Source organism: Gymnoscopelus braueri (assembly GCF_963280865.1).
Source record: "Gymnoscopelus braueri genome assembly, chromosome: 7".
NCBI lineage: Eukaryota > Metazoa > Chordata > Actinopteri > Myctophiformes > Myctophidae > Gymnoscopelus > Gymnoscopelus braueri.
This window is the reverse complement of record NC_137608.1, coordinates 37844230-37868151: the sequence shown is the minus strand read 5'-3', so window position 1 is coordinate 37868151 and position 23922 is coordinate 37844230. Positions and strand designations below refer to the sequence as shown.

The 23922-nt window shown below is 41.5% G+C and overlaps 1 protein-coding gene across 1 annotated transcript; it reads left to right on the top strand.

Annotated features, from left to right (window-relative positions):
* Positions 1-616: 616 nt before the first annotated feature.
* disp3 (dispatched RND transporter family member 3) lies at positions 617-21876 on the top strand (the record flags this gene model as incomplete). The annotated part of the gene is made up of 21 exons (XM_080433587.1): positions 617-726; positions 6768-7766; positions 8165-8384; positions 9196-9332; positions 10010-10144; positions 11481-11641; positions 11808-11947; positions 12079-12170; positions 12309-12473; positions 13809-13970; positions 14054-14212; positions 14301-14437; positions 14536-14705; positions 14805-14935; positions 15073-15260; positions 15370-15496; positions 15577-15722; positions 18904-19063; positions 20699-20812; positions 21137-21309; positions 21520-21876. Exons 2-21 carry the CDS (start codon positions 6776-6778, stop codon positions 21874-21876), a joined length of 4065 nt encoding a protein of 1354 aa, XP_080289713.1. The 5' UTR covers positions 617-726; positions 6768-6775.
* Between the last annotated feature and the right edge of the window lie 2046 nt (positions 21877-23922).

Here is a 23922-nt window from a genome sequence, read left to right as displayed (position 1 = left end):
CTTTTCCTCCTACTGTAGCCAGTTATTTTGATTACCCTCATATAACAATCCCCCTCCCAACTGAGACTAGACAAGACCATACCAATTCTAATGTGAGAGGGGAGCTCTGCTGCCTGTCTCATGACATAATGCTTCATATTGCCCATATCAAATCAAGTGACTGCAGGTAAAACCACCCCAGCCCGCTCTTTAGGTCCTTTTAAAAAGTAGTCAAGCTTCACTGTCCATCCACCCGTGGTATCTGACGATTTGGACACAGCCTCCTTCCCCACCATCGTTCCTTCAGTGAGCCAGTCAGGAGACAAGGCTGAACAAAGCCATGAGCGAGAGGAGCTGCTGAGGGAGTGAAAGAACTGACTCTCACTGACACGGTCGCCTGGACAACCGGGTAGAGACGAGGAAGTGGACAGGAAAGAAAGAAGGACCAGAAAGCATAAAGGAGAAGAAAACAACATCACTAACTGCTGAGACTGTAGAGGATTTCAACAGAGTGAGGAAAAAGGGGTATTTCTTACCCCGGTCATTTCTTGGTATAGGCTCTCTGTTATGTACATTCCTTGGTGAGTTAAAAACTATGTTAGTAAATATATATATAAAACAATAATTTTTTGTCCAGGTCACAACAACGTATAAAAAGATGAAATTGCAGAGCACAAGTTCACCTCAGAAGAGGACTACCTAGGCCAGAGCATTTAACCTGTAATCATCTCAACTCATCAGGTCCAGGTAAGACTCTTGTTCACTGCTCACTGTTGTATGAGCACATTTAGACGGGAATCAGGTATTATCATGATCAGATCGTTGTAGATCAGTAATTAAATCAATGCTTGAGTAATTTACTTGGTTTATATTAAACACACTTATCTCTAAAAATTATGAAGAAAGTCAAAGGTTTATTACATCAGTGAAAGTCCATCTATCTACGTGTAGGCATAATAAAGAGTAGGTGCACTGCACTGTGCACCATAATAACTGTTAAGAAGATAAGCTTTAGGATTAATGATTTAATGTGTCGGTGCAGGCATGTGATTTTTTGGTGTAAAACTGTAAAAGTAGATTTATGTTCAATATAATATAAAACCAAATTTTCAGTAGTAGTTATTATAGCCTACTATTACATTATACTACAGAATTATAACAATTCACTGGCAGTTTTCTTCAATGTAATATAAAACCTAATTATTCAGTAGTAATTATTATAGCCTTCTAATATAACATTATACTACTGGAAATATTCATCAAAGTAGATGAAATTGCACAGTAGATCTTTAGGATCCTTCACAAATAGTGTGGATACCCTTCATTGTGCCGTTTTCCACTGTAGTTATGCACGCATCACTGATAACAAGTCCAACACTGTCATAGGTGTAATGGATCATATGAGGGACCAAGAACCTCAAAAACAAGAGACTGGGTGTGAAGAATTGAGGCATCACCTCCAGTAGACATACAGCTCAGAGAACATACATGAGCATTAAGCAATGTGCTGTATATCTAAAGAGCATCCCTTTAAACCAAGTGGTATGCTTACTGTACACCAGGCTGAATGTGTGGGGCAAGAGACAGGGTGTGATATCCATATTGGATGAGATGGGGGGAGATGAAAAAAGAGGGAGGGTTGGGTGAGATGGTGTGGGCTATTTTTAGCTGTTGTCAGTAACGAAGGTTACAAATCACCCACCTTTGTAGATGCACACGTGCGCACGCACGCGCACGCACGCACGCAGGCGCACACGCACACACACACACACACACACACACACACACACACACACACTCATACATATGGAGAAGCAGTGAAAACAAGATGTGGGGAGAAATGTGAAAGACAGAGGGAAAGTGAGAGATGGGGTACACACAGTATGACTGAAAGATGAATTTAAGGCGTTCAGACTCAAGGAATGCAGGGGAAGTTGAGAGCTCTCACATCAGAATGGCACAGGAAAACACAATTCAGTACATTCTAGCATGACACAACCAGGGATGCAGTGGAGGCTAAAGCTGCCTTAACTCTCTTTAGGTATACAATGGTTGTACTAATACAAGGCATTTTTTTCTCTTAAATACAGTTAACCCATTTTCTTTTAAATGGTATTCTATTATGTGCAATGGAGGTCAAGTGAATTCAGGCTTTGTTATCCAAACAAACTTTGCCAGGTGATTTCACTAATTACTTCCATGCGCCCTCTGGCTGAATTAAGGTGTGCCAACAATTAGTGATATAATCCAGGGTATTGTTTGACTGGTTTGACAATTTTAATACATTCAGACCTTCATGGCATATAATTGAATACCAATGTATTATAGTACAGTATAAATGCATTACATACTTAGGAATATCTGATTTAGAGAAGTATGAAAAATGTATCTTCCCCTAAAAAACTGTAAATAATACATATATTATATATTATACTGTATATATATATATATATATATATATATATATATATACACACACACACACACACACACACACACACACACACACACACACACAATCTCTCTCCCTAAGTTTTAGTTTTCACTGAATTACCAGCACAGAGAGTTCCCAAGTGAGTTTTAAGTGAGTGTGTGCAAGGTTATTCACCAGATGAAGCCCAACGAAGGCTATATTCATCTAATTGACAGGGTGAAAATACAAGTAAAAGTTTGGCTTCTAAGCAATTAATATTTAATAGAAAGGGAAAAGGAAACCAGGAAAAGTCTTGCAACCCCATCCAATAAATATTGCTAACACTTAAGGCTATAGTCAAGAGAACTAGCTACAGCTCACTTTTAAGGATGACAAAATCATGCTGACTGAACCATTTGCAAGACTGCTTATGCCCATGGATACAGCTGGACCCTGCCAAATTACATTCTACTTTTTAATCTACACCTGCACATATTTTCAAATTGACTCTGTACTCACACTCATTGGTAAGAAATGGCAATGTTGAATGGTTTTGGCAGCTTGTAAACACATTATTCATTCCCAGCTCAGAGCTGCATGCATTACTTTGCAGTTGCGTGCGCCACTTATAATTAATGTACATTAGGTGTGTAGCTGGCAGTGAGGAGGGCTTGGATTCATCAACAACAGACACAAGGATTTCTCCCCAGGCCCTATCAGGGAGGAGATTATTTGATGTTGATGCATTGTAGTGGCGATCTTGCAAAAGGCTCCACCATACAGTAGCCTACCATACAGTGGTTCTGAGACAAAGGAGTATAAGCCATGTGATATAAGTTCACTAATGCTTTGCAGCAATCTTTTGATGAGTGGCCCAAAGTACCAGGCCTTTTTTTATGTCTTCCTGTTACTGATCAGCACTTTTCAAAGTTGAATCAGACATAGGTCAAGGGCAGGCTGTAGCATAATAATTATAATGGAGATGTACAGATTGTCCCCTTATTCAGTTTGAACAGCGAGCAGGTAGCCTACTTGCCTCGATCACAGATGTTTAGATGTTAATCATTTGTTTGAAGTTGATTGCTAATGTACAGTAACCTATATAGGACGCTCCTATCCTGTGTCCTCAACACCCACCCATCCCCATCAACAGTCCCTCTCTCCTTTCCCTCCTGCTGCTTTCTATTTCCGTTGATAAATATCTTGGGATGGAATGGGTCAAGTAACATTTTACAGTTTTATAGTACTTTACAGTAAGTAATTGTAATCTACTGCAGTTACAATAGAACACAATATCCACCTCACATACATTACATTTTGAAAGAAAGGTTCCCCAAAGCTCTAGGTTATGATAACTCTTAGTTCAATTTATAATTGGTTAATTATTGTTGTTGTTTTGTTCAAAATTAACTGAAAGTAATCAGGGTAAATCACTCAGTTTATGTATGCTACCAGGATAGATTACTGGTTACCATTATATGCAACAATATGACACAGATTACCTTCCCTATCTTGTTGATGAGTTTGTCCTCTGAAGGGGCGGTAAGTTCATATTCACACTGTGTAGACAGATGTTGGTCTGCCACACTCCCACTAAAAGATATATTGGTGCCCTTTTCTGTCCTTGAATGAGTGATATGGCATTGATTATAGAGGGTGCTGTGCAGATTAAAATGTGGTTTTGTTACGCCTACAGGAATATTTTCACAGGGTATCATAAATCAGAGTTTTTTTCCATTTAATTGTTGAATTGTCCCTCACTGCCTCAGAACTCCCCCCCACACACACACACATGCACAATTAAAATGTAAGCTTTATTTTGATTTGTGTATTGCTTATATGTGTTAGAAAACATTTAATCAATTTACAAATCTCAGATTTAAACCTGACTGTTAGTATGTGATTATTATGTAATTATTAGCCTACTTCCTTAGGGAGAGAAAAAAGCCTGTTATGATGTAGATTATAAGTAGAGTATATGGATTTCAGTATCATGCCAGTATCATGGTCAGTATCATGGTCAGTATCATGTCAGTGTCATGGTCAGTATCATGGTCAGTATCATGTCAGTATCATGTCAGTATCATGGTCAGTATCATGGTCAGTATCATGTCAGTATCATGGTCAGTATATCATGTCAGTATCATGGTCAGTATCATTACAGTATCAGGTCAGAATCATGTAGCCAATCTTCCATCATCATCCCAATAAAGAATATGCAACTACACACAATTCAGAAACCACGCCTCATTTGACTGCAGAGTTAATGAAAAAAGTTTAGCATGAATTAAGAAAATGTGCACTTGAATATTAAACTGCCACTCCCGCCCAAGAGCACCTCAGCTCCCCCCTTTAAAGTACATTGCTTCCAGCACCCCCAAACTTCTCTGTACACCCCCTGGGGGGCTGTACCACCCCCGTTGAGAAACACTTACTTAAATTAAAGAGTTATGGAAATCCATCTAAAACACATTGGTTCTGAAAAAATGCTATGATTGCTATATGTTGGACAGATCTGTCTAGATTGTGGAACATGGATAATCTCTCCCATTGTAAAAAAGAGATTAGACTTGGTTGATTATATCACCAAGAAGACTGAGCTGCTCCTTTAACAGTGAACAGGAGGCCAATTTTGTGGCCACACTGACAGAACCCAGACTGATTCTACATTAATATACAACACATTTTCTGGTTTCTTACTCAGCACCAGAAATAAACCTTCTGTTGTCAGATCTCATACACAAAGCCCCTGTCTTTAATCTTTTGAATGTCTGTTACATTCAATATAGGACACCATCCTTGTTTTTCTGGATTCTAGCTTCAGCGAGCTATTCTCATATTCACATCTATTGATTAAATAATAAAATCCTATTGAATCCTATTTCACGATGGATTTTCACTTTAACAAATGAGCTGAGCACAGCTATCTTTAGCACATAATTCAAGGTTCACTGTATCACCTGGCTAACCTTTAAGTCCCCATCTAAAAAGAATAGATGACTTACCAGTTCGTTTTTAGCAAGCTTACTGACATTTCGATGCAAACTCTATGTAAAGGGAAAGCGCCAATTGCAAGACATAAAAAACATTCCATGGCTCCCTCTAATATCCCACTCATCTTACCCCTTGGCATTAATTACACAATTGAGATGATTTAATTTGCAACGATTCAGACAAACCCAAGTTGACTGCTGGAAGTGGTACACCGAACGCTGCCACCAGACACTTGTGTAATGTTGGTGTATATGCTGACAGTGAGAAGAATTAAATCACAGGTCTTACCCTGTCTTAGTCTTGGGCCTTATATTGTGATCAGCATCTTAAAACAGGGCTCAAGTCTGCTGCTCTCTGCACTAGGTCTACAGTATGCTAATATACGGCTGCCCTGCCCATTTCCCACTTGAGCCTAGAGTATGAGACCAATGACACAAGCTGTTTGCATGCACACTTAAACAGTTATGCCATTGGTTTGCTGGCTGTGCTTTGCAAATTAAGCTCAAGTCCCTCCATTCTGACTGCCAAGGTAAATTGCTATAAGCCAGCTCTTTTTTGCTCATGTTCACCAGCCCAAGGAGAAGAATGGTGTCAATGTTAGTGTAAGCCTACCAGCAGTGATGGAAGAACTATGTTGATTGTTTTTCTCAATGTAAAAGTAGCAATACCACAATGTTGTAGGCTACTCTGTTACAAGTAAACATCCTGCGTTCAAAATTCATGTACTCATGTACTGGAGTAAAAGTACAAAGGGTAAAAGTACCCATTATGCAGAATGGCCTATTTCACATCGTATTATTGGATTGTAATTAGTTATCCCCTTAATGTTTCAGGTGGTAAAGGTGCTGCTGATTTTAATTACGTTACATTGTGCTGGTAGCTTAACCTATAATAATACATCATAATGTATCAGTTAATGCATAATTTCTGTTAATAATCAAAATAAGCAATGTAGGCTTATAAAGCTGTCAAATAATTGTTGTGGAGTAAAAAGTACAAAGTACATATTGCCTCTCAGATGTAGTGGAGAGTAGAAGTATAAAGCATCAACTAATGGAAAAGTAAAGTAAAAGAACCTCAAAATTATACCTAACCACTTAGCATCCCTATTGTGGGGAAAGCTTTCGCTGAAAATAGCAGATCGACAAGCTCACAACGCCATGCGTTGCATTGCATTGTGAGCATGTCGATCGGCTATTTTCAACGAAAGCTTTCCCCACAATAACAGAAAACAGAAAATACACTAGTATTGAGCCCTGAGGGACTCCAGTTACCCATATGGGGTTTAAGTGGTTAAATACAGTACTTGGGTAAATGTATCTAGTTACTTTCCACCACTGCCTATCAGTGATAAGGTGCTGCTGTGTTCTCTCTGTGACAGGTGCCAACATGGACTTTGAAGATGAGCTGTTGGTATTTCAAACCAGCTGGCGGGGAGAGGAAGAGGAGGAGGTGGAGCCCGAAGAAGAGGAGGCTGTTCCACAAACAGCAGGAGGAGGGAGCTGCCTCTCTGGACCTACTGCAGTGTGTGGGCTATGGAGGGCTGTGGGCTATGTGGGCACACAGCCCTGGACCAGTGGGCTCGTTTTAGGGGTAGGAGTCCTGCTTCCCTGTGCCCTGTCCGCCTACATGTTCCTCTACTGCCCCCCACTGGACATAGACCTCTCTTACAGTGCCTTTGAGGTCCACAGTCACTTCTCTGCAGAGAGGTTCGATGCCCTCACAGTCGCTATTAAGACTCAGCTGGGGGGGTCCTGGGACAGGCGAAGGCGTGACTTGGATGACCTGGAGTCCACAGCCCTGCTGGAGCTTCTGTTGGACAAGCTGGGCAGGCAGGGAGATGCAGCATTACAAAATAATTCTACCTCCTTTTCAAATAAGCCATTACAAACAGAGGCTCGTCACCAGAGAGCAGCTGAGAGTGGAGATAAGAGGACAAAGGGTTGTTTGAGCAGCGAGCAGGAGACGGAGACTCACAAGAGCTTGACAGGCAGTATTAAAGCAAAGACAGGAGAGAGACCATGGGGTAGAAATAGCACTCTGCCTCTCACCAGGAGGCGCAGACTCGCACCAAATTACTCGTACCTGCAGAGCCAGGCTCTGTGGAGGATCGAGTTGGTGTTTGTCGCTCAAGGGGAGGGTGATCTCAACATCTTCACCCCTGAGCGTCTCCAGACCATCCACCATGTAGAGCACCTGCTCATGCAGCATCCCCAGTTTCATCAGTTCTGCTGGAAGCCCCTGGAGGTGTTGAGGGACCTGCCCCTGGGACCCTCCTACTGTTCTCCACCAAGCTCTGTCCTGTCTTACCTCTTCCCCAGTGAACGAGGAGGGAAGATCTACTACGATGGCATGGGCCCTGACCTGGCCGACATTCATGGTGGGACTAAAAGTCACAAATGTTCTAAAGTCTTTTAAAGCAGTGTTTCCCAACCTGGGGGTCGGGGGGGATCACCATATCACAGGGTCTTGTCTGTTTGGACACTGTTTGTCACAGTGTGAGCTTGTAGATCGGCAATGTTTGGTATTCATCATGTACGAGATGTGTGTGTGTGTGTGTGTGTGTGTGTGTGTGTGTGTGTGTGTGTGTGTGTGTGTGTGTGTGTGTGTGTGTGTGTGTGTGTGTGTGTGTGTGTGTGTGTGTGTGTGTGTGTGTGTGTTCTCAGCTTGTGTCAAGGAAAAAAGTTGGGAGCCACTGTTTCAAAGGCATATTCTCTCAATGGTATCCTCGTGAGGGTTGGTGATAGTTTGCCTTGTTTTGTTTTTTTTATTCCGCAGGGTCTCTGAGCCTGGCCATCACACACCCACAGTTCTACTGGTACGTGGATGAGAGTCTGTCCCCCGAGCATCTCTCCTCCTCTCTTCTGCGCAGTGAAATCCACTTCGGAGCTCCGCTTCCATCCTACTACTCTGTCCAGGACAGAGCGGAAGAGCAGAGGAGCCGCTTCAAAAGCTTTGTGGTGCAATATGCTAAAATCTTGGCCAAGCAATCCACCAGGTAGGCACAAGAGGGACAGCGTGAGAATATTCACTAAACGATTGCAACTGTTGCTACACAATTACAATGGTATAATTTGTTTCTTTCTAAGAACGGTGCAATTTATCACAAAGTGATCATCTTATCACAAAGTGTCGTATTTATGAATATATAGTTGTCATTACATTGATTATATATTGAGACCTATAGGCTACTGTCAGTCATGTAGGCCTAATTATACCACACTTCAGTACAATCTTCCTTACATATACAAGAGCAAGCACAATATTTATTATTGTTGAAGTTTTAATACAGAAACACATTTTAAATGCTATGGAATGTGTAAACTTTTGAAGTTCAATATCTCAAAACCACCCTGAACGCAGATAAAACCTTTTAATTCCAAGGTCATGATATACATAAATCTTTGCATGCAATGCATATTACATATTAACAAAACAGTGATTCTCAACCTGTGGGTCGGGGCCCACTGGTGGTCCTTGAGGATATTGCAAGACCCCAACTAATTGGCAAAACATTAAGATTTTAATGATAATATAACATTAATAAAAAAAATAATAAGGTAAAAATTTTATTTTTTCTTTACAACTTTGAAAAATGAGTTTTCATTGTGATACCGATAAATAGAAACTTAAATACTTAAAAAAATAACACAAATTAACATGTTCTGAAAATGCATGCGCATGCCCTCCCATCTGACCACTTAGCCGTCAGGGCCCACTTAAGATTTCCAAGTTATCCAGAAATGGTTGAGTGCATTAAAACACCACGATGATGTATGTGTGTGCACTGTGCACGTCTCTTGGTTCAGCCAGGTGAAGGTGCTGTATGGGGGAACAGAGCTGTTTGACGATGAAGTGAGACATACCTTCTACAATGACATGATGCTGGCCATCATCAGCGGAGCCTGCATCACCGTGCTGGTCTTTGTCCTCACCTCCTTCTCTGGTGCAGCATGACCTTATATCCCTTTATGTGTATTATTAAGCCATATCTCTGCAGGAAGCGGATAACAGTGGTTCCCCAACCTTTTAGCTTGAGAAAAGATACATTTGAATCTCATCAGACATCAAACTGACAGGTGAAAAAATGGCCTCAAAAGTGATAAAGAAAGTCAATGAAAGAACAAGATTTTTGGGCAGGATTTCCTCTGTAGTCAACAAAAGTGCTCTCAAGACTCTAGTTGGAGCCCTCATTCAATGCCATTTTGATTATGCTTGCAATTGTGTGTTTGGCATTGAACACTGGAACATGTTTTGTAAACAAAAATTGCACAGTGCCGATATGACAAATAACTTGAATATACAAAGCAATGACTGACATATTTAATCATTTTATACTTTCACAACACAATGAGCTTGTAGATCAGCTATTTCCACCCAAATTTCCACCCATTAATGTTTGAAAAGTTTTTCAATATGGAGGCGATTATGCAAAATAATTGCAATTATCTCAAGTAATTGCGATTAGGTGATTATGTAATAATTGTGACAGGCCTAACCCCATCTTATTTAAATAGGCATCGACCTCCTGAACTATCAGTTGTCAGTCTGTTTCAAATTTGGCAGGTGAAATGCTGATATAATGTACTGCCTGTCTTTTTTGTGTTTGGGTGTCTCTCGCAGTCTTTCTGACATTCTTTGGACTGGCTAGCATTGGACTGAGCTGCCTCATGGCTCTTTTCTTGTACCATGTTGTCTTCGGGGTGAGGTATCTCGGCATTCTTAATGGAGTGGCTGCCTTTGTTATCATCGGCATTGGTGAGGAGACATTTTCATACTCCATAATGCTTGTGCTTTTATGTGTACACAGAACACAACCTAGTGTATAGTGTTGGCAACTACCTGAAATTCAAATAAGTCCCTTATCCCTAAGAAAAATAAGGGACGCCAAGAAAAAGATAAAATCTCATTGTCAAGGGACTACACCATGAATTTTAACTTTTCCTTCTTTTTTCTGTGTTTTTGGTCTCCCCTACCTCTCTTCTATCCCCAAAAATACTCCAGTTTGAGCACTCAGGCTTTCACAGCATATCTGGGGTTTTATGTAAATTGGTCTCAAAACAGGCCAAACTGATTTGGCCCCAAAAGTGACGTCACTAATGGTAGCCTACAACCCCTCCCCGGTTTTCAGTTCCAACTTAAGAAAAAAACTTTAACTTTTTTTTTTTTTTTACTTTTTCCACTCAGAACCAGGAGATAACATGCATACAAACTGGCTCAATAGCGCCACGGGTAAATCAGGACAATGTGGTATTGCAGGTGAAAGTGCTTTATAAGCCAGAGAGAAGTTAGTTGGAATGAGTATATCTGAGGCTTGATTTAGGCTCAAACCTTTTGAAAAACGTTTGAGGGACATAAAGAATATGATATAAAAAATCTAAAAAAAATCATGGTGTAGATCCTTTAAGCACTTGAACCCCAATTGATTCTCAAAAATAAGGAACAAAGTGTGTCCCTTTTCAGTTCAATAAGGCAGTGGTTCTCAAACTTTTTCATGTCAAGGACCCCCAAATTGACACCTATTAGCCCGCGGAACCCCATTTGAAAAAGATATGCCAGGGACCCCCATAAGAGAAGATTTTTTACAGCTCTAGCAGTGATTCTCAACCATTTTAATTTCAAGGACCCCCAGTTTGACATGCATTAGGCTACGGACCCCCATTTAATGGCATTTCTATCTCTGGGACCCCCATTTATATTGTAAAATCGATGTTAATTTAACTCTGAGAGTGTACAAATGGAACCAAATGGATCCGGTAGGGTCCATTTGGTTCCATTTGTACACTCTCAGAGTTATAGACCCGTATGGGTCCATTTGGTTCACTATCCATCATTTAGCTGCGGACCCCCTGGAACTCCCTCAAGGACCCCCCGGACCCCACTTTGAGAACCAATGCAATAAGGGACATGTCTTTTAGTTTCCAAATAAGGGACAATTCCTTATTTCAAGGGATGGTTAGCAACCCTACTATAGTGTGCCAAGACAGATTCCTTATGTGTGAACACATTCAGCCAAACAACTGATTCAGACTACAATATCACAACAACTATGGAGGTCTCTCTGTAACTCTGTCATTCTCTTTCCTATTGCCAGGTGTGGATGATGTATTTGTCTTCATCAGCACCTTCAGACAGGCCTCTCATCTGCATAAGCCAGAGGAGCGTATGGTGTACACAATTAAAACAGCTGGTCGAGCAACGTTCCTCACCTCCTTCACCACTGCGGCTGCCTATGCCGCTAATACCTTCTCTCAGGTAATCACGACAGCGAAACCCAACATTTAATAGGATTTGAGAATGTCGTGTGTGACGTACTCTCCTAATGTGACAGAAATACCGCTCTCAGAAGTGTCAATTTAATGTGATAAGCACAAAGTGAATCGCTCAACGTCCTCTGCTCTTCTTTTTAACTGCTAATTAGATTCCAGCAGTGCATGACTTTGGTCTATTCATGGCCCTCATTGTCAGCTGCTGCTGGCTTTCAGTGTCCATCATAATGCCAGCTGCCCTGTGTATCTGGACCCAGTGTGTTCAAGTCCAAGAACATGCCTGGTTGAAATGGTAAGGCAAGGTTTCCTTACTTATCTCTCTGAGTGGCAGTTTGTACATGCTGAGTAGTGCCACCGTGAGTGACATGTGATTTCTGTATCTAGCATCTGTCTCTCTCACCAACCTTCCTCGTCCTGTTAAAGGTGCAAGTCATTTGCGGGCCTGTCAGTGAGCCACAGTCCTTTGTCGGATGATGATGATGATGTGGCACTCTTGTCAGTGGAGATGGAGCCAGGTGAGATTGTTATCTCCCTGGTATTGAATGAATGATGGGTGAAGAATGGGTGATGGGTGAAGAATGAGTTCGGCTTGTAAAACGCTGGTGTCCATCCAAGCAAGGCACCACTGAGCACAGCCATTTGCCTCTCCCCAGGGTCCTGTGACGCAGATGGAGATGCAGCCATTCTGTCCCTGTCTGTGGAGACACCTCTCTCTACCTCAGGGCAGCACAACGTGGGTGTGGTGAGCACAAATCTCCAGTGGGCCCTGAAGCACTTGGTGGCAGAGCCAGCTGTACATAGGCGGAAGGCTATTCTAGGTGAGAGTGACCAGTGACCACACACTGCAAGAGTTCACTGAGATTCCAGCGCGTTCACGTTTCGGTACCCAGCAATGGCCGGGTAATTGCATGGGTGAAATAGCGTTTCTCTCCCTCTTGCTATCCCTCTCCCTCTCCCTCTCTCTTTCCATCTCACCCTCTCACACTCTCTCCCTCCCTCTCTCCATCTCATCTCATCTCATCTCACCCTCTCACTCTCCCCCTCTCCATATCCTTCTCTCACTCAGTCTCGATGTCTGTGCGTGCGTGCGTGCGTGCGTGCGTGTCTCACACACACACACACACACACACACACACACACACACACACACACACACACACACACACACACACACACACACACACACACACACACACACACACACACACACACACTTGCCATATTGTTACCATTGGAGCAAGTCTTTATTTTTTTGCATCTGTGGTTCCAGTTGAGTTATTGAGTTTTGCGTTAACTGACAGTTTGTCCTGCAAACGCAGGTGCACGCACTCTCGGCTGCTTTTTGTTATGTGGAGCACTTTTTTTGTTCGCCAATTGAACCGAACACTGTTTGATTTAATTCAACGATGGAAAAAAAAGCTTTGAATTAAACTACTTTTTCCATGTTATATTAGTCAGTTGGTAGATTTAGTGAAGCTTCACTTAATGTAGAGTAACTAGCTTGTTCAAGTACAGGCAGAGACGATGTACAACTAATCACATGCTACGCCACTCTTTCAAAGTCTTATGTCTGACTCTGCGAGCATTCAAACGAGACCAAGCAGTGTTTAGTCAGAGAGAAAAATGGAGATAGTTATTAGGGCTGCCTCTTGGCAAAGATTTGCGCTCTTCTGCGCTACCTGTGTAGTTATTGTTTCTCTCAGTTGTTTAGTTGTTTGCTTGGAAATTGCCATTTCCAAGCAACTTTGTTTACTCTATCCCTCCTGAGGTGGAATTAAAATTGAACAAGTAGGTACAATTAATTATTCATACACTCTATTCAAAAGTGATTGTAATTGATCTGTACGTACCGGCCGGCTCCTTGTGTGTCCCTCAGCTGTTCAGTCACTGTCACTTGAAGATTCAAGATTCAATCATTCATTACCATTTCAATGAATCATTGATTGGAATTTGTATTGGTGTGTGTTCGGGTAAAATAATACAATTCAAACACACATTTGCATAAACATAAAAAAGAACAAAACACAAGTGTCTGGTGCATTAAAATAACAAACAAAAAACACTAGGGGTTAAGTTCATGGCCTGAACTGATGATGAGGTGTAACATCCTCTTCCTTGGCATTGTTTACTATTCTCTTTCTCCTCGTCCCCAGGTGTGTACCTTTTCGTTCTGCTGGTATCTGCTGGTTGCTGCTGTCTCCTGAGGCCTGCCACTCATGCTCCTCTATTGTTCCGTCCTGACACTAACCTCCAGACTCTACTGGCGCTGAGAAGCAATCTCAGTGGCCAAGGCATTGCTTGCCCCATGTGCTCTGGTGAGACCTTCCGTATGTCAGAGACAGAGACCCATTCTCTTGTCCAGCACTCTGATCTCTAAAATGTGCATTGTGTCATGCAGGAGTGTTTATGGAGAAGCCCCATTCTTTGTCCAGTCCTGCTCGCACGTACATGTCGACATTCAAGTTTTCCAACCGCCCTGGGCATACACATAGCCCTGCAAATTCCACTATGTTTCAGAAGGATCCAGCAAAACCAAGCTCTAACTCCAACACTACAGGTAAAGGATTCTGTGGTTATTTTTGACAATACTTAAAAAATGTGGAATATTGCACACAGGCCCACCACTGTTGCACTTGTCACTGTAGGCCCGTTGATGACGGTATTCATCTCAAAGTTGGAGTTAGGAGTTTCTACCCCCATTTACCGCTACTCCCTTAATGCCAGTGTTCCCTCACCGTGGAAGCTGTTAAGCCTAGAACACGGAGAATTATCAACATTTCAGGTCAGGAAAGAAAACAAATTAGACTCACACCTCTTAAATGTGACGTGTCAATAAATGAGCCCTAATCACTTTATGACTAATGTTGTTTTTCCTACTAGGCTTATAATCAGCCTCACAGCAACTACAGCACCCGAATGACGGTGTGTGTGTCCCATGTATATCGGCCCAACCCCAGCTGGATGATCTCATCTCATGCGTGTGACCCCCATCACGGGTGGACGTATGATTTCTCTTTCTACGTGGCATCCTCTCAGCAACAGAACAGCAGGTGAAACTAAATGAGAGCCGTGGGAAGCAAAGCATGCATAAATCAGTTTAGTTGGTGGATTTGTTTTTCACAGGCGAGATGTGAATTACATTTCACCAGGAGGCTGTACTTTGCCCAGCAACGTCTGCGACCTCATCCCAGCAGGGTGTGTGCCAATCCGCCTGGCTGTGGAATCAGCTTTGGGCCTAATGGACCCACAAAGGGTATCTTTTATGTCCCCATCCCCTGTGGTAAGTGAGGAAGGGGTGCGTTGTGTCTGAAAGCATCATTAATACAAAATAACTGTAGCGCTTGCATGCTGCGCTTTGGTTTTAGCATGTGTTTTAAATGAATGCTGATGAGATTTTTCCCCCCTCTATTTTCAAAGATCCTACACTGGCTGCAAAACCGAAACATTCATCCAAAACCTTTGGCTTCAATCCGTGTTTCAGCGGTGTGTGCGGCCAGCCAGCAGTGCGCCCTCTTGTGGACACCGGCGCTATGGTGTTTGTAGTGTTTGGAATCCTGGGGGTCAACCGAACCCAACGCATGGACAACCATGTCATTGGCGATATGGTGAGGCGCACCTGCTTCTGTGTGACACCAAAATCAATACAATACAGCGCAACCACAGTTTTAATAACTTCTTCTTGTGGTATTGACGTCTACATCATTCTCTCCAAAGGGCAGTGTTATATTGGATCCAGAATTTGATATCTTCCAAGAGATGGGGCATCTTTGTAAAATCTGTAAAGTCGTTAGTGCAAATAAACAGCTCGTGAAGCCAGGAGGAGCCCAGTGTTTGCCTTCAGGTAACAAGACATAGAAACTATTGACAACCTTGGATGAAATATGTCTCTGATTTATGACAGTCTCCTCCTCTCAATCCCAGGCAACAAGCTGTCCTCTATTCTGCCCCTTCTCCATCCTGAATGTCATTCTCTCCCTGAGCCCAATCTCCTACCTGGACAACTGTCTCATGGAGCCGTGGGAATGCATGGAGGCAAGGTTCGCTGGCTCTCCATGGCCTTTGAGTCTGTGAGTACTGTTAATGTTGATACTATATATCTCTCCATAATATATTTGTAATACTGTGTGCGCTAACTAAGTGATCTTCTGGATGTAGAGAGGAGGACATCCTTGGTGGGATTTGAACCATAGACCTTTGGACCATGTAGACACAGTGAACCACAGTGCTCTGTGTTTCAACAAAGTGTTATTAATGCAGTGTTGCACTTGACGTTAGCCTTGTTTTATTGTATGTCAGCTATTGGAAAACTGATTCATTGATCTTATTGAGAGTTTAAAACTACAGCCAAGCCCTTGTTGGACAAGGTTAAATGGTATGGCAGAACATGATGATTTAATCAAGATTAATCATGATGATATTCACAAGATCTTCTCCATTTCCACTTGACCTGAAGTACAATTAGTAAACTGGTATCATCCCACAGGGGAAATTCAGTTTTCAGATTTATCCACCTCCTGAGTGATTGCCTCGGTTTGGAATTGTACCTGCAACCTTTTGGTTCCCAGACAGTCACTCTACCCATTGAGCCATGGCTGCCTCTGTAAAACAGCTCAGGGGTTCTTAAACATCTTCATGTCAAGGACCCCCAAATTGATTACGTATTTGGCAAATATTTTGTGCCATAAGAAAGATTTGTATTTAAAACTTTAAAAAAAACTATTCAAAGTTTAACAGGATTCTTCAAAATATTGAACTTACCCTTGACACATTGTCGAGTCAATCCCGTGACTTGCTGCTTGCCAGACAAACTCTTAACCCAGAGAGCCACTGTCCATGCTTTATAAACTAAGGCCAAGTGGATAAATAGCCATTTTGGCTCCTAATTCAAGCATCTAGACATGCAACTGCACAATAAACGATTATGTAGTTGCAATGTTCTAGTTTTAGTATTATTTTTCTTGTTGTTACTCAAAGGAGAAGAAAAGCTATTCTTACATAAAAGTTCAAGTGGGTGTTATTTCTTTTGCCATAACCCTCCAATGTTACTGTGTGGAAACAATGGGGAGCAATACTGCAAGTGACCGTGTTTGTCTGCATGTGTGAGCACGGCCTCAACAGCTGCACCTGATTGCAACACAAACATGCAACCAGTTACACTAATTAAACACAAACAGAAGACAGTGCAACACATATGCCACTTAGAGACACACACACACACACACACACACACACACACACACACACACACACACACACACACACACACACACACACACACACACACACACACTAAAATTACCGATCTACAATTTGAATAAAAGTACTTAAAGTACTTAAAAGTAACTAAAGTGACTAAAAGTGACAACAGTGACTAAAAGTAACTACAGTGGGTCAAAAGTAATCAAAGTGAGTAAAAATATGTATATGTAATATGTATATACAATGAGTAAAAATACTCAAGAGTACTTAAAATTAGTAAAAATACTTAAACATACTTAAAATGAGTAAAAGAAGTTGTTAAAAAAAAGTACTTAAAAGTCACTGAGTACAAATACTTCAAAGTAACAAACTTGAGTAAAATACTTAAAATTAACTTTTTGGGGCTTTTTCTGCCTTTATTGATAGGTAGACTGACAGGAAATGGGGAGAGAGAGATGGGGAGTGACACGCAGCAAAGGCCGCCGGGATCGGGAGTCGAACCTGCGACACGCTGTCAGGCGGCATTAGCAGCTTAGGTGCCCAGACGGCTACGCCAGCCGTCCGGGGCTAGCGTAATGAAATTAACTCATCACTTCATACTGGTGTGATTCTTTTTTAAAGGTTTAAATACTCTGACGCTCCCCTAAATCCACTCCAGGGTTTGAAAATACCCACTTCACAAACGGGTGACGTGCATCACCGTTCCAATGACCAAAACTCCACTTCGGGATTTCGCAAAGACCCACAAAAGTGTGTGTGTGTGTGTGTGTGTGTGTGTGTGTGAGAGAGAGAGAATGGAGCACAACGTGCAGGGGGAAGCGCGCTCGTGCAACACTGATCTCCTGCACGGTGAAAGATGATCCCTCGCAAAGTGCAGAGGCACGTCCACGCATGCGCAGTTTTGCGTTGTATTACAAACTGCTTGCACACGTCCGCGCGTGGGCAGATATGCCAATTGTATTATAGGATACATTCACTGATGATCAGGGTTCATTATGACAGAACAACTGAGATTTAGGTTATTGCTTAAAACCATCTGTTACCAACATTTACTCTGCAACCAACATTTACTCTTTCATTGACAGCAAATAAGAGAGATGATTAGATTTAGCCTTACTAGTAATGTCATTCAAATCCATACCTGTTATCTTAGTCATTCCTTAGTTTTATATTACCTACACTATATCAACCAGAACGTTTTTGTTTAATCAAGTACATTTGCTGATATCACTTTGGATCATTACAGTAATAAAAATGTTTACATAATACAGGACTTTCATGAACGACCTGTTAAAAGGAATTATCCTTATCCTTTATCCTTAACATTCACCGCCAAAGTTTTTTCATAATAAAATCACCCACTGCCAGGGTTTTTAATCATTTTTTTATAGAAACAATGTGAATTATTTGTCTGTTTATTTTTTAACATTGAAGTGAATGGATTTTTTTTTTTTTTTTTTTTTTTATTAATTCGTTAGGGTTAGGGTTATAAATGTATACTAAAAAATTAGAGAAACATTTTAGGAATTCAAAAACAGAATAAAAAAATTATTAAAATTAAACACCATTGACTGAAAAGGGGAGAATTCTCCCCTTTGGCGGTGAGTGTGTTAATGGCCCAAAAACTGCCAAAAATACAATAGAGATAATAATAATAAGATCTATTTTAATTTGATATTTTAAGATAAAGTAAACAATAATAATCTTGAGAATAAGATATTGCAATATCTCTCATTTTTATGTGGTTACAGTCTTGACATTTTCATGCGCATTCTGTAATGTTCATTGTGAACAATGGTGCAAATGTCTTTTCAAATTAGATGAAACCAACATGACTTTACAATGTACATTTGAACAAACCTGATACATGGCTTTAAAATAAGATTTTTTTTTTTTTTTAATTGGTCATCTTGCCAACACCATTTTGTCACTGACGCATCTATACTTTGACTCAAGTACTGGTGTTGAGTACTTTGTCCACCACTGGTATTCAGTGCCATTTATACTAATCCCTGCTTCCTCTATTCCATCTTTTCTGTAATTTCCAAGACCACATATAAGGGGAAATCCTCCTTTCAGACCTACTCAGACTTCCTCCAATGGGAGACCTTCATCCGTGAGCAACTTGCTGCCCTGCCGACATCCTCTGCCCTGCAACGAGGTTTCCAGACCTGTGAACACTGGAAGCAGATTTTCATGGAAATTATAGGCAAGTGAAAACGTGACTGGCATTTCGCTGGCGCTGGGCAGAAACCTTGTATCTCCACATTCCATACTTTATTATACTACAGTGTCACAGTGTCACCGATCTACAAGCTCACAACATGTGACAAGTCGTAAAAGGGACACACAGACAGATGGGTACAACGGGTACTCTAACAGCGGATACTCTGGCAACACGTACAACAGCATAACTAGTTGGAGCATGAATTTCCAACATGCGTCGTTCCCGAGTAGGCCAGTGCTAACGGCCAACGCTCTAGTTTTGTTCATTCATAATCTCACATCCACCGTCCAACCCATCCTACAATTAGTCTTGCCCAAATATGGAGTTCCACACTGACATCATGTCGTTATTAGACCCGATCTTGTTTTTACATAGTATACTGTAGTATGACATTTGTTTTGTATGGAATATTATACAATGACTCGTTTATGGCAATATAGTATAGAATTTAAACAGTTTGCACATTACATGACTACTATCCCTTCACATTACTTAAAGACGGGGTGCCGTAATTTTCAGTGATTTCCCCCCCCCCCAAACATAATCATCAGGTATTATGGTTATACTAGGAGGAAGATTTTTTTTTCAAAAAAGTGTACAGAAAGTGTTAAAAAAAAAATTCTGTGGACACGCCTCCAGTTCATTAAGTATACCTGGTTCTCACCTTAGCACCTCCTCCATCACCTTAGCACCACCCACCTGTCCTAGTCCCTCCTCCTCCTCATGCCCACACCTGTTGTGTTATGATAATGAGGGGGAGGGTATGTTTTTACAATGTCACTAAAGCGCTGTTTTTCTATTGGCACTTTTGACCCTCAAGGTTTCAGCCTCCAGGAAGAAACTAAAAATAGTCAGAGAAGACATAAAACACCATAAAAACACCACCAGGGGGCTTAATGAAGTTCTATCAACCTCATAGACACATGAAAAACAGAAAAAGTGCAAAACCATGGCACCACCTCTTTAATTCAAAAAAGTCAGTGCGTTATACAAGGGATTAAGGGACCTTTTGCACCTTAATCCCTTGTATAACGCACTGACTTTTTTTGGGTCTTTTTATTGTGCTCCTTAAGCACCTTAACGTCCTTGTCTATCATGCACAGTATAAGTATAACATGCACAGTACAATACATTGCTGCTATGCTCAGGCACCTTAGTTTAGTCTTTTTAGTTTTATTTATTATCTCAGGTAATTTGTAAATATGTAGATAACTTGTCTGGCCTTCTGTTGCTCTCTTGTTTTTGATCTCCTTCCCACCTGCCCCCCACCCTCTTCTTCTCCCCCCCCCCTCTTCTTTCTATGGAAACTAACGTTGCGATGGGAACGATGTACAAAAAAGAATTTCACCCACTTTTTTACCTTGTAAACCTGTGATGTGACAATAAAACTGATTCTGATTCTGATGCACCAAAAAGAGAGCGATGCTTCAGGCAACACAGGCATCGTCATTCTTTATGTTTACTATACTGTATGTTGCTTATTTGTTCTCTGAGATGTGTTTTGCAATTTGTCCATTTGCTTCATAACTGTCATTTGTTTTGCGCCTCCAGGCCACCATAGTTTCATGGTGTGCCTGGAACATAAATTGAAGGTATTTCTCCCTGGTCTCTCTGTAGGAGTGGAAAGTGCCCTCTGGAGTCTGCTGCTGTCTCTGGCCATCTGTGTGGCAGCTGTGTCTGTATTTACTGCTCATCCACTTCTGCTACTGTCAATACTGCTTACCATTCTAGGTAAAAGAGTGAAGAGTCTAGAACTTGATATAACTGCATAATAATGAATGCTAGATGTTGAGCTATAGTTGATCAAATCACTGGTTCTCAAAGTCGGGTCCGGAGACCACCTAAGGGACTGTAACTCTGAGAGTTAAATTAACGCTGATAATTTTACAGTGTGGATAAAAATAGAAATAAATCCATTTGTACTCACCATTTGGATCGCTGGTGGGCCCCGGACCAGACGTTGAGAAACAATGGATTACATCACATCCTAGATGTCCTTATTTCCCTGAGTTCAGCTTCATGCGATTGTAATTGTGAGCTCTAAATTCTTCATAGGAGTGGTTTGTCTGGTGGTGGCAATCATGTACTTGCTGGGCTGGGAGATGGGAGCAGTGGAAGCCATCTCTCTGTCAATACTCGTGGGCTCTTCAGTCGACTACTGTCTGCACCTAGTGGAGGGATACCTATTGGCCTGGGAAACCGTTCCCTCCACACCGGGACACACTTTGGTATGTGTCTGCTTTGTTGATCACCGTTACTCAACCATGATGAGCAATCTGAACAAACTTCCCTCCGAGGGCTTATATTCGGTTTACATAAAGCTGTGTCAAACTGATGATGAGTCAGTTTCTCTATTTAATAGGGAATGAATTGCCCCGGGAGCCGTAAACAAATAGGAGTGGCTCCTTCCATTCATCTGCCTGTGCATTGTTTTTCAGGGCCTCGCAGCAAAGAGGCAGAGGCGGACCTTGGAGGCAGTCAACCATGTGGGCGTTGCCATAGTGTCCAGCGCTGTCACCACAGTGATCTCCACGGTTCCCCTCTTCTTCTGCGTCATTGTGCCTTTCGCCAAGTTTGGCCAGATTGTTGCCATTAACACAGCCGTCTCCATCTTGTTCACACTGACTGTGACCGTGGCTATGTTGGCCAGCGTGGCCCCTGGCAGCTTCACCAGACCTCCCGGGGCCGTGCTCAAGGCCAGCCTGGCTGTGATGTTGACCACAGCCCTGGGAGCTGCCCTGTGCTGGGCAGGAGGACAGCTGGGTCCACAAGCCTGGAGTCTAATCACCGTGTAAACAAAGCTGTTGCTCTGCCAATGACAGTCAAGCCACTGCTTTGCCTCTCTTCAGCAGAGGTGGACCAAGAGGACAAGCTGCTAAATGCTGTCTATTCTGTGAGCGTTGGGGTTGGGGGCAGAATGTCAGATCATTAACATGTTGTACGTTACAACTCAGAGATGTCACAATATCTATTCCACAATTACAAACTCGTTGTACTGTAATAACATACAGATTACAAAGTACATTTTTAAGCTAGTATTGATCAGCGGACTCAAAACGTAAAATCCTGTAATTCAAAGAAGTGAATTACCATTTTGGGGTTTAGGATGAGTTGTTTGACGTACTTCTCTGTCAGATGCTTACTTCAGCCTGGAGGCGGAGATGACACATGTTGTGTTGTAATTGAGAAATGTTTTATGAGTCTCTAAATGTTCTTTGACCCGAGTGTTTTGAACAGAACCTCTGACAGGATACTGCACGTTGACATTCATAGTGTTCAAGTGTTTATGATTCATCTCTGATTCAAATCATCCAAAATAATGTTATGAGACATCACACAGTTAATTTATCTAGTCTTACTTATCATTTCTTGGATGTGATTTTTCAGTATTAAGCCATATCTGTAATATAGGTTTACAAATGTCATGACCTGGTTGTAACAAACTTTTTGTTAAATGTAGTGTGGTGTTAATGTTTAAATATGCTGCTCTCACACATTTTGAAATGTGTCATCTATGCTGCCAGTGCACTTGTTCTTAAGACTTGCATATTAGGCTATGCCAGTACATTACATAGTGCATATCATACTTCTTTCTAGTTGTGTTTTTATGTACTAAGACCTCTTCAAACTGTTTCTTTTGGTGGAGGCTTACTTTTTAAGGGACTCTATTCTTGCCAGGGGCACCAGTTTAATTTGATGTCAGCTTCTCAGGTGTAGCCTACTTTTACTCCACAACCCTTGACAGTACTTACTGTGACACACTCTGCTCCTTCTCCACTGGTCTCAGACATGTAGAGCTACCCTGCAGGTAAGGTCAAAGCTGTTTGTCAAACTGTGTCAAACAATAATGATTTGAGAGGGGGAGTAAGTCAGTGTTCACTAGGAGCAGTGAATATTGTGTGTGCATTACTTGTAAAACGTCAAATAAAGAAGGCACAGAAAGCCTTAGGTCTTCTTGTGAAAGCATTGCTGTCTGTCCTCCTTTTCTCTGTATGCACATACCACAGTAGTAGTGGTACTGGATGAAGCTAGACAGCGACAGATCACTGGTCAGCTAATAATTCATCTCCTCCAGGCCGAAGCCTGAGGATGGAGATGTTTTCCTGAATGTCTGTATCTCTCTCTGTGTGTTCAGCTAATCTCGCAAACCGCTGGACCGATCAACATCAATCTTGTTGTGCACGCTACCAGTAGGCCAAAGAAGACACTGCCTCAAACACCCATTGGAGAGTATGGCCCTGTCCGAAATCACATGCTAACATACTATTTAGTATGCCAATTTACTTTTTTGTATGTCCGAAAGCTCAGCAGCTACTAAATAGTATGTACAGTATGATGCATACTAAATTCAGGCAATTGTTTAGGCTGCATCCAAAATCACATACTATTTAGTGTGCCAAATTACTTTGTAGTATGTCTGAAAGCTTAGTAGCTACTAAATAGTATGTGAGATGCATACAATCATACATAAGTACATATGAAAATAGTACTGGACACTTTGTTGATATATATTTCTGTCTGTATGAATTACACTCCATTAATTGCTACGGCTCAAATTAATTTCAAGTATCAGACAAAGAAAAATGTCTGAAAAAAATCGAATATAGTAAAGAATTCAATTAATCAAATTTATTTTCAGATTAGAAGGGTATATAATATAATATACTCCCTATATATATATATATAGAGAGAGAGAGAGAGAGAGAGAGAGAGAGAGAGAGAGAGAGAGAGTGAAATAAGAACACCTAGAACCCCCATTCAAACTTTAAAATGTTCATCTTACTGTGGACATGTTTGCCTGAAAAGGAATCTTTGAAATGTTTCATAGTTTTAGAATTGTA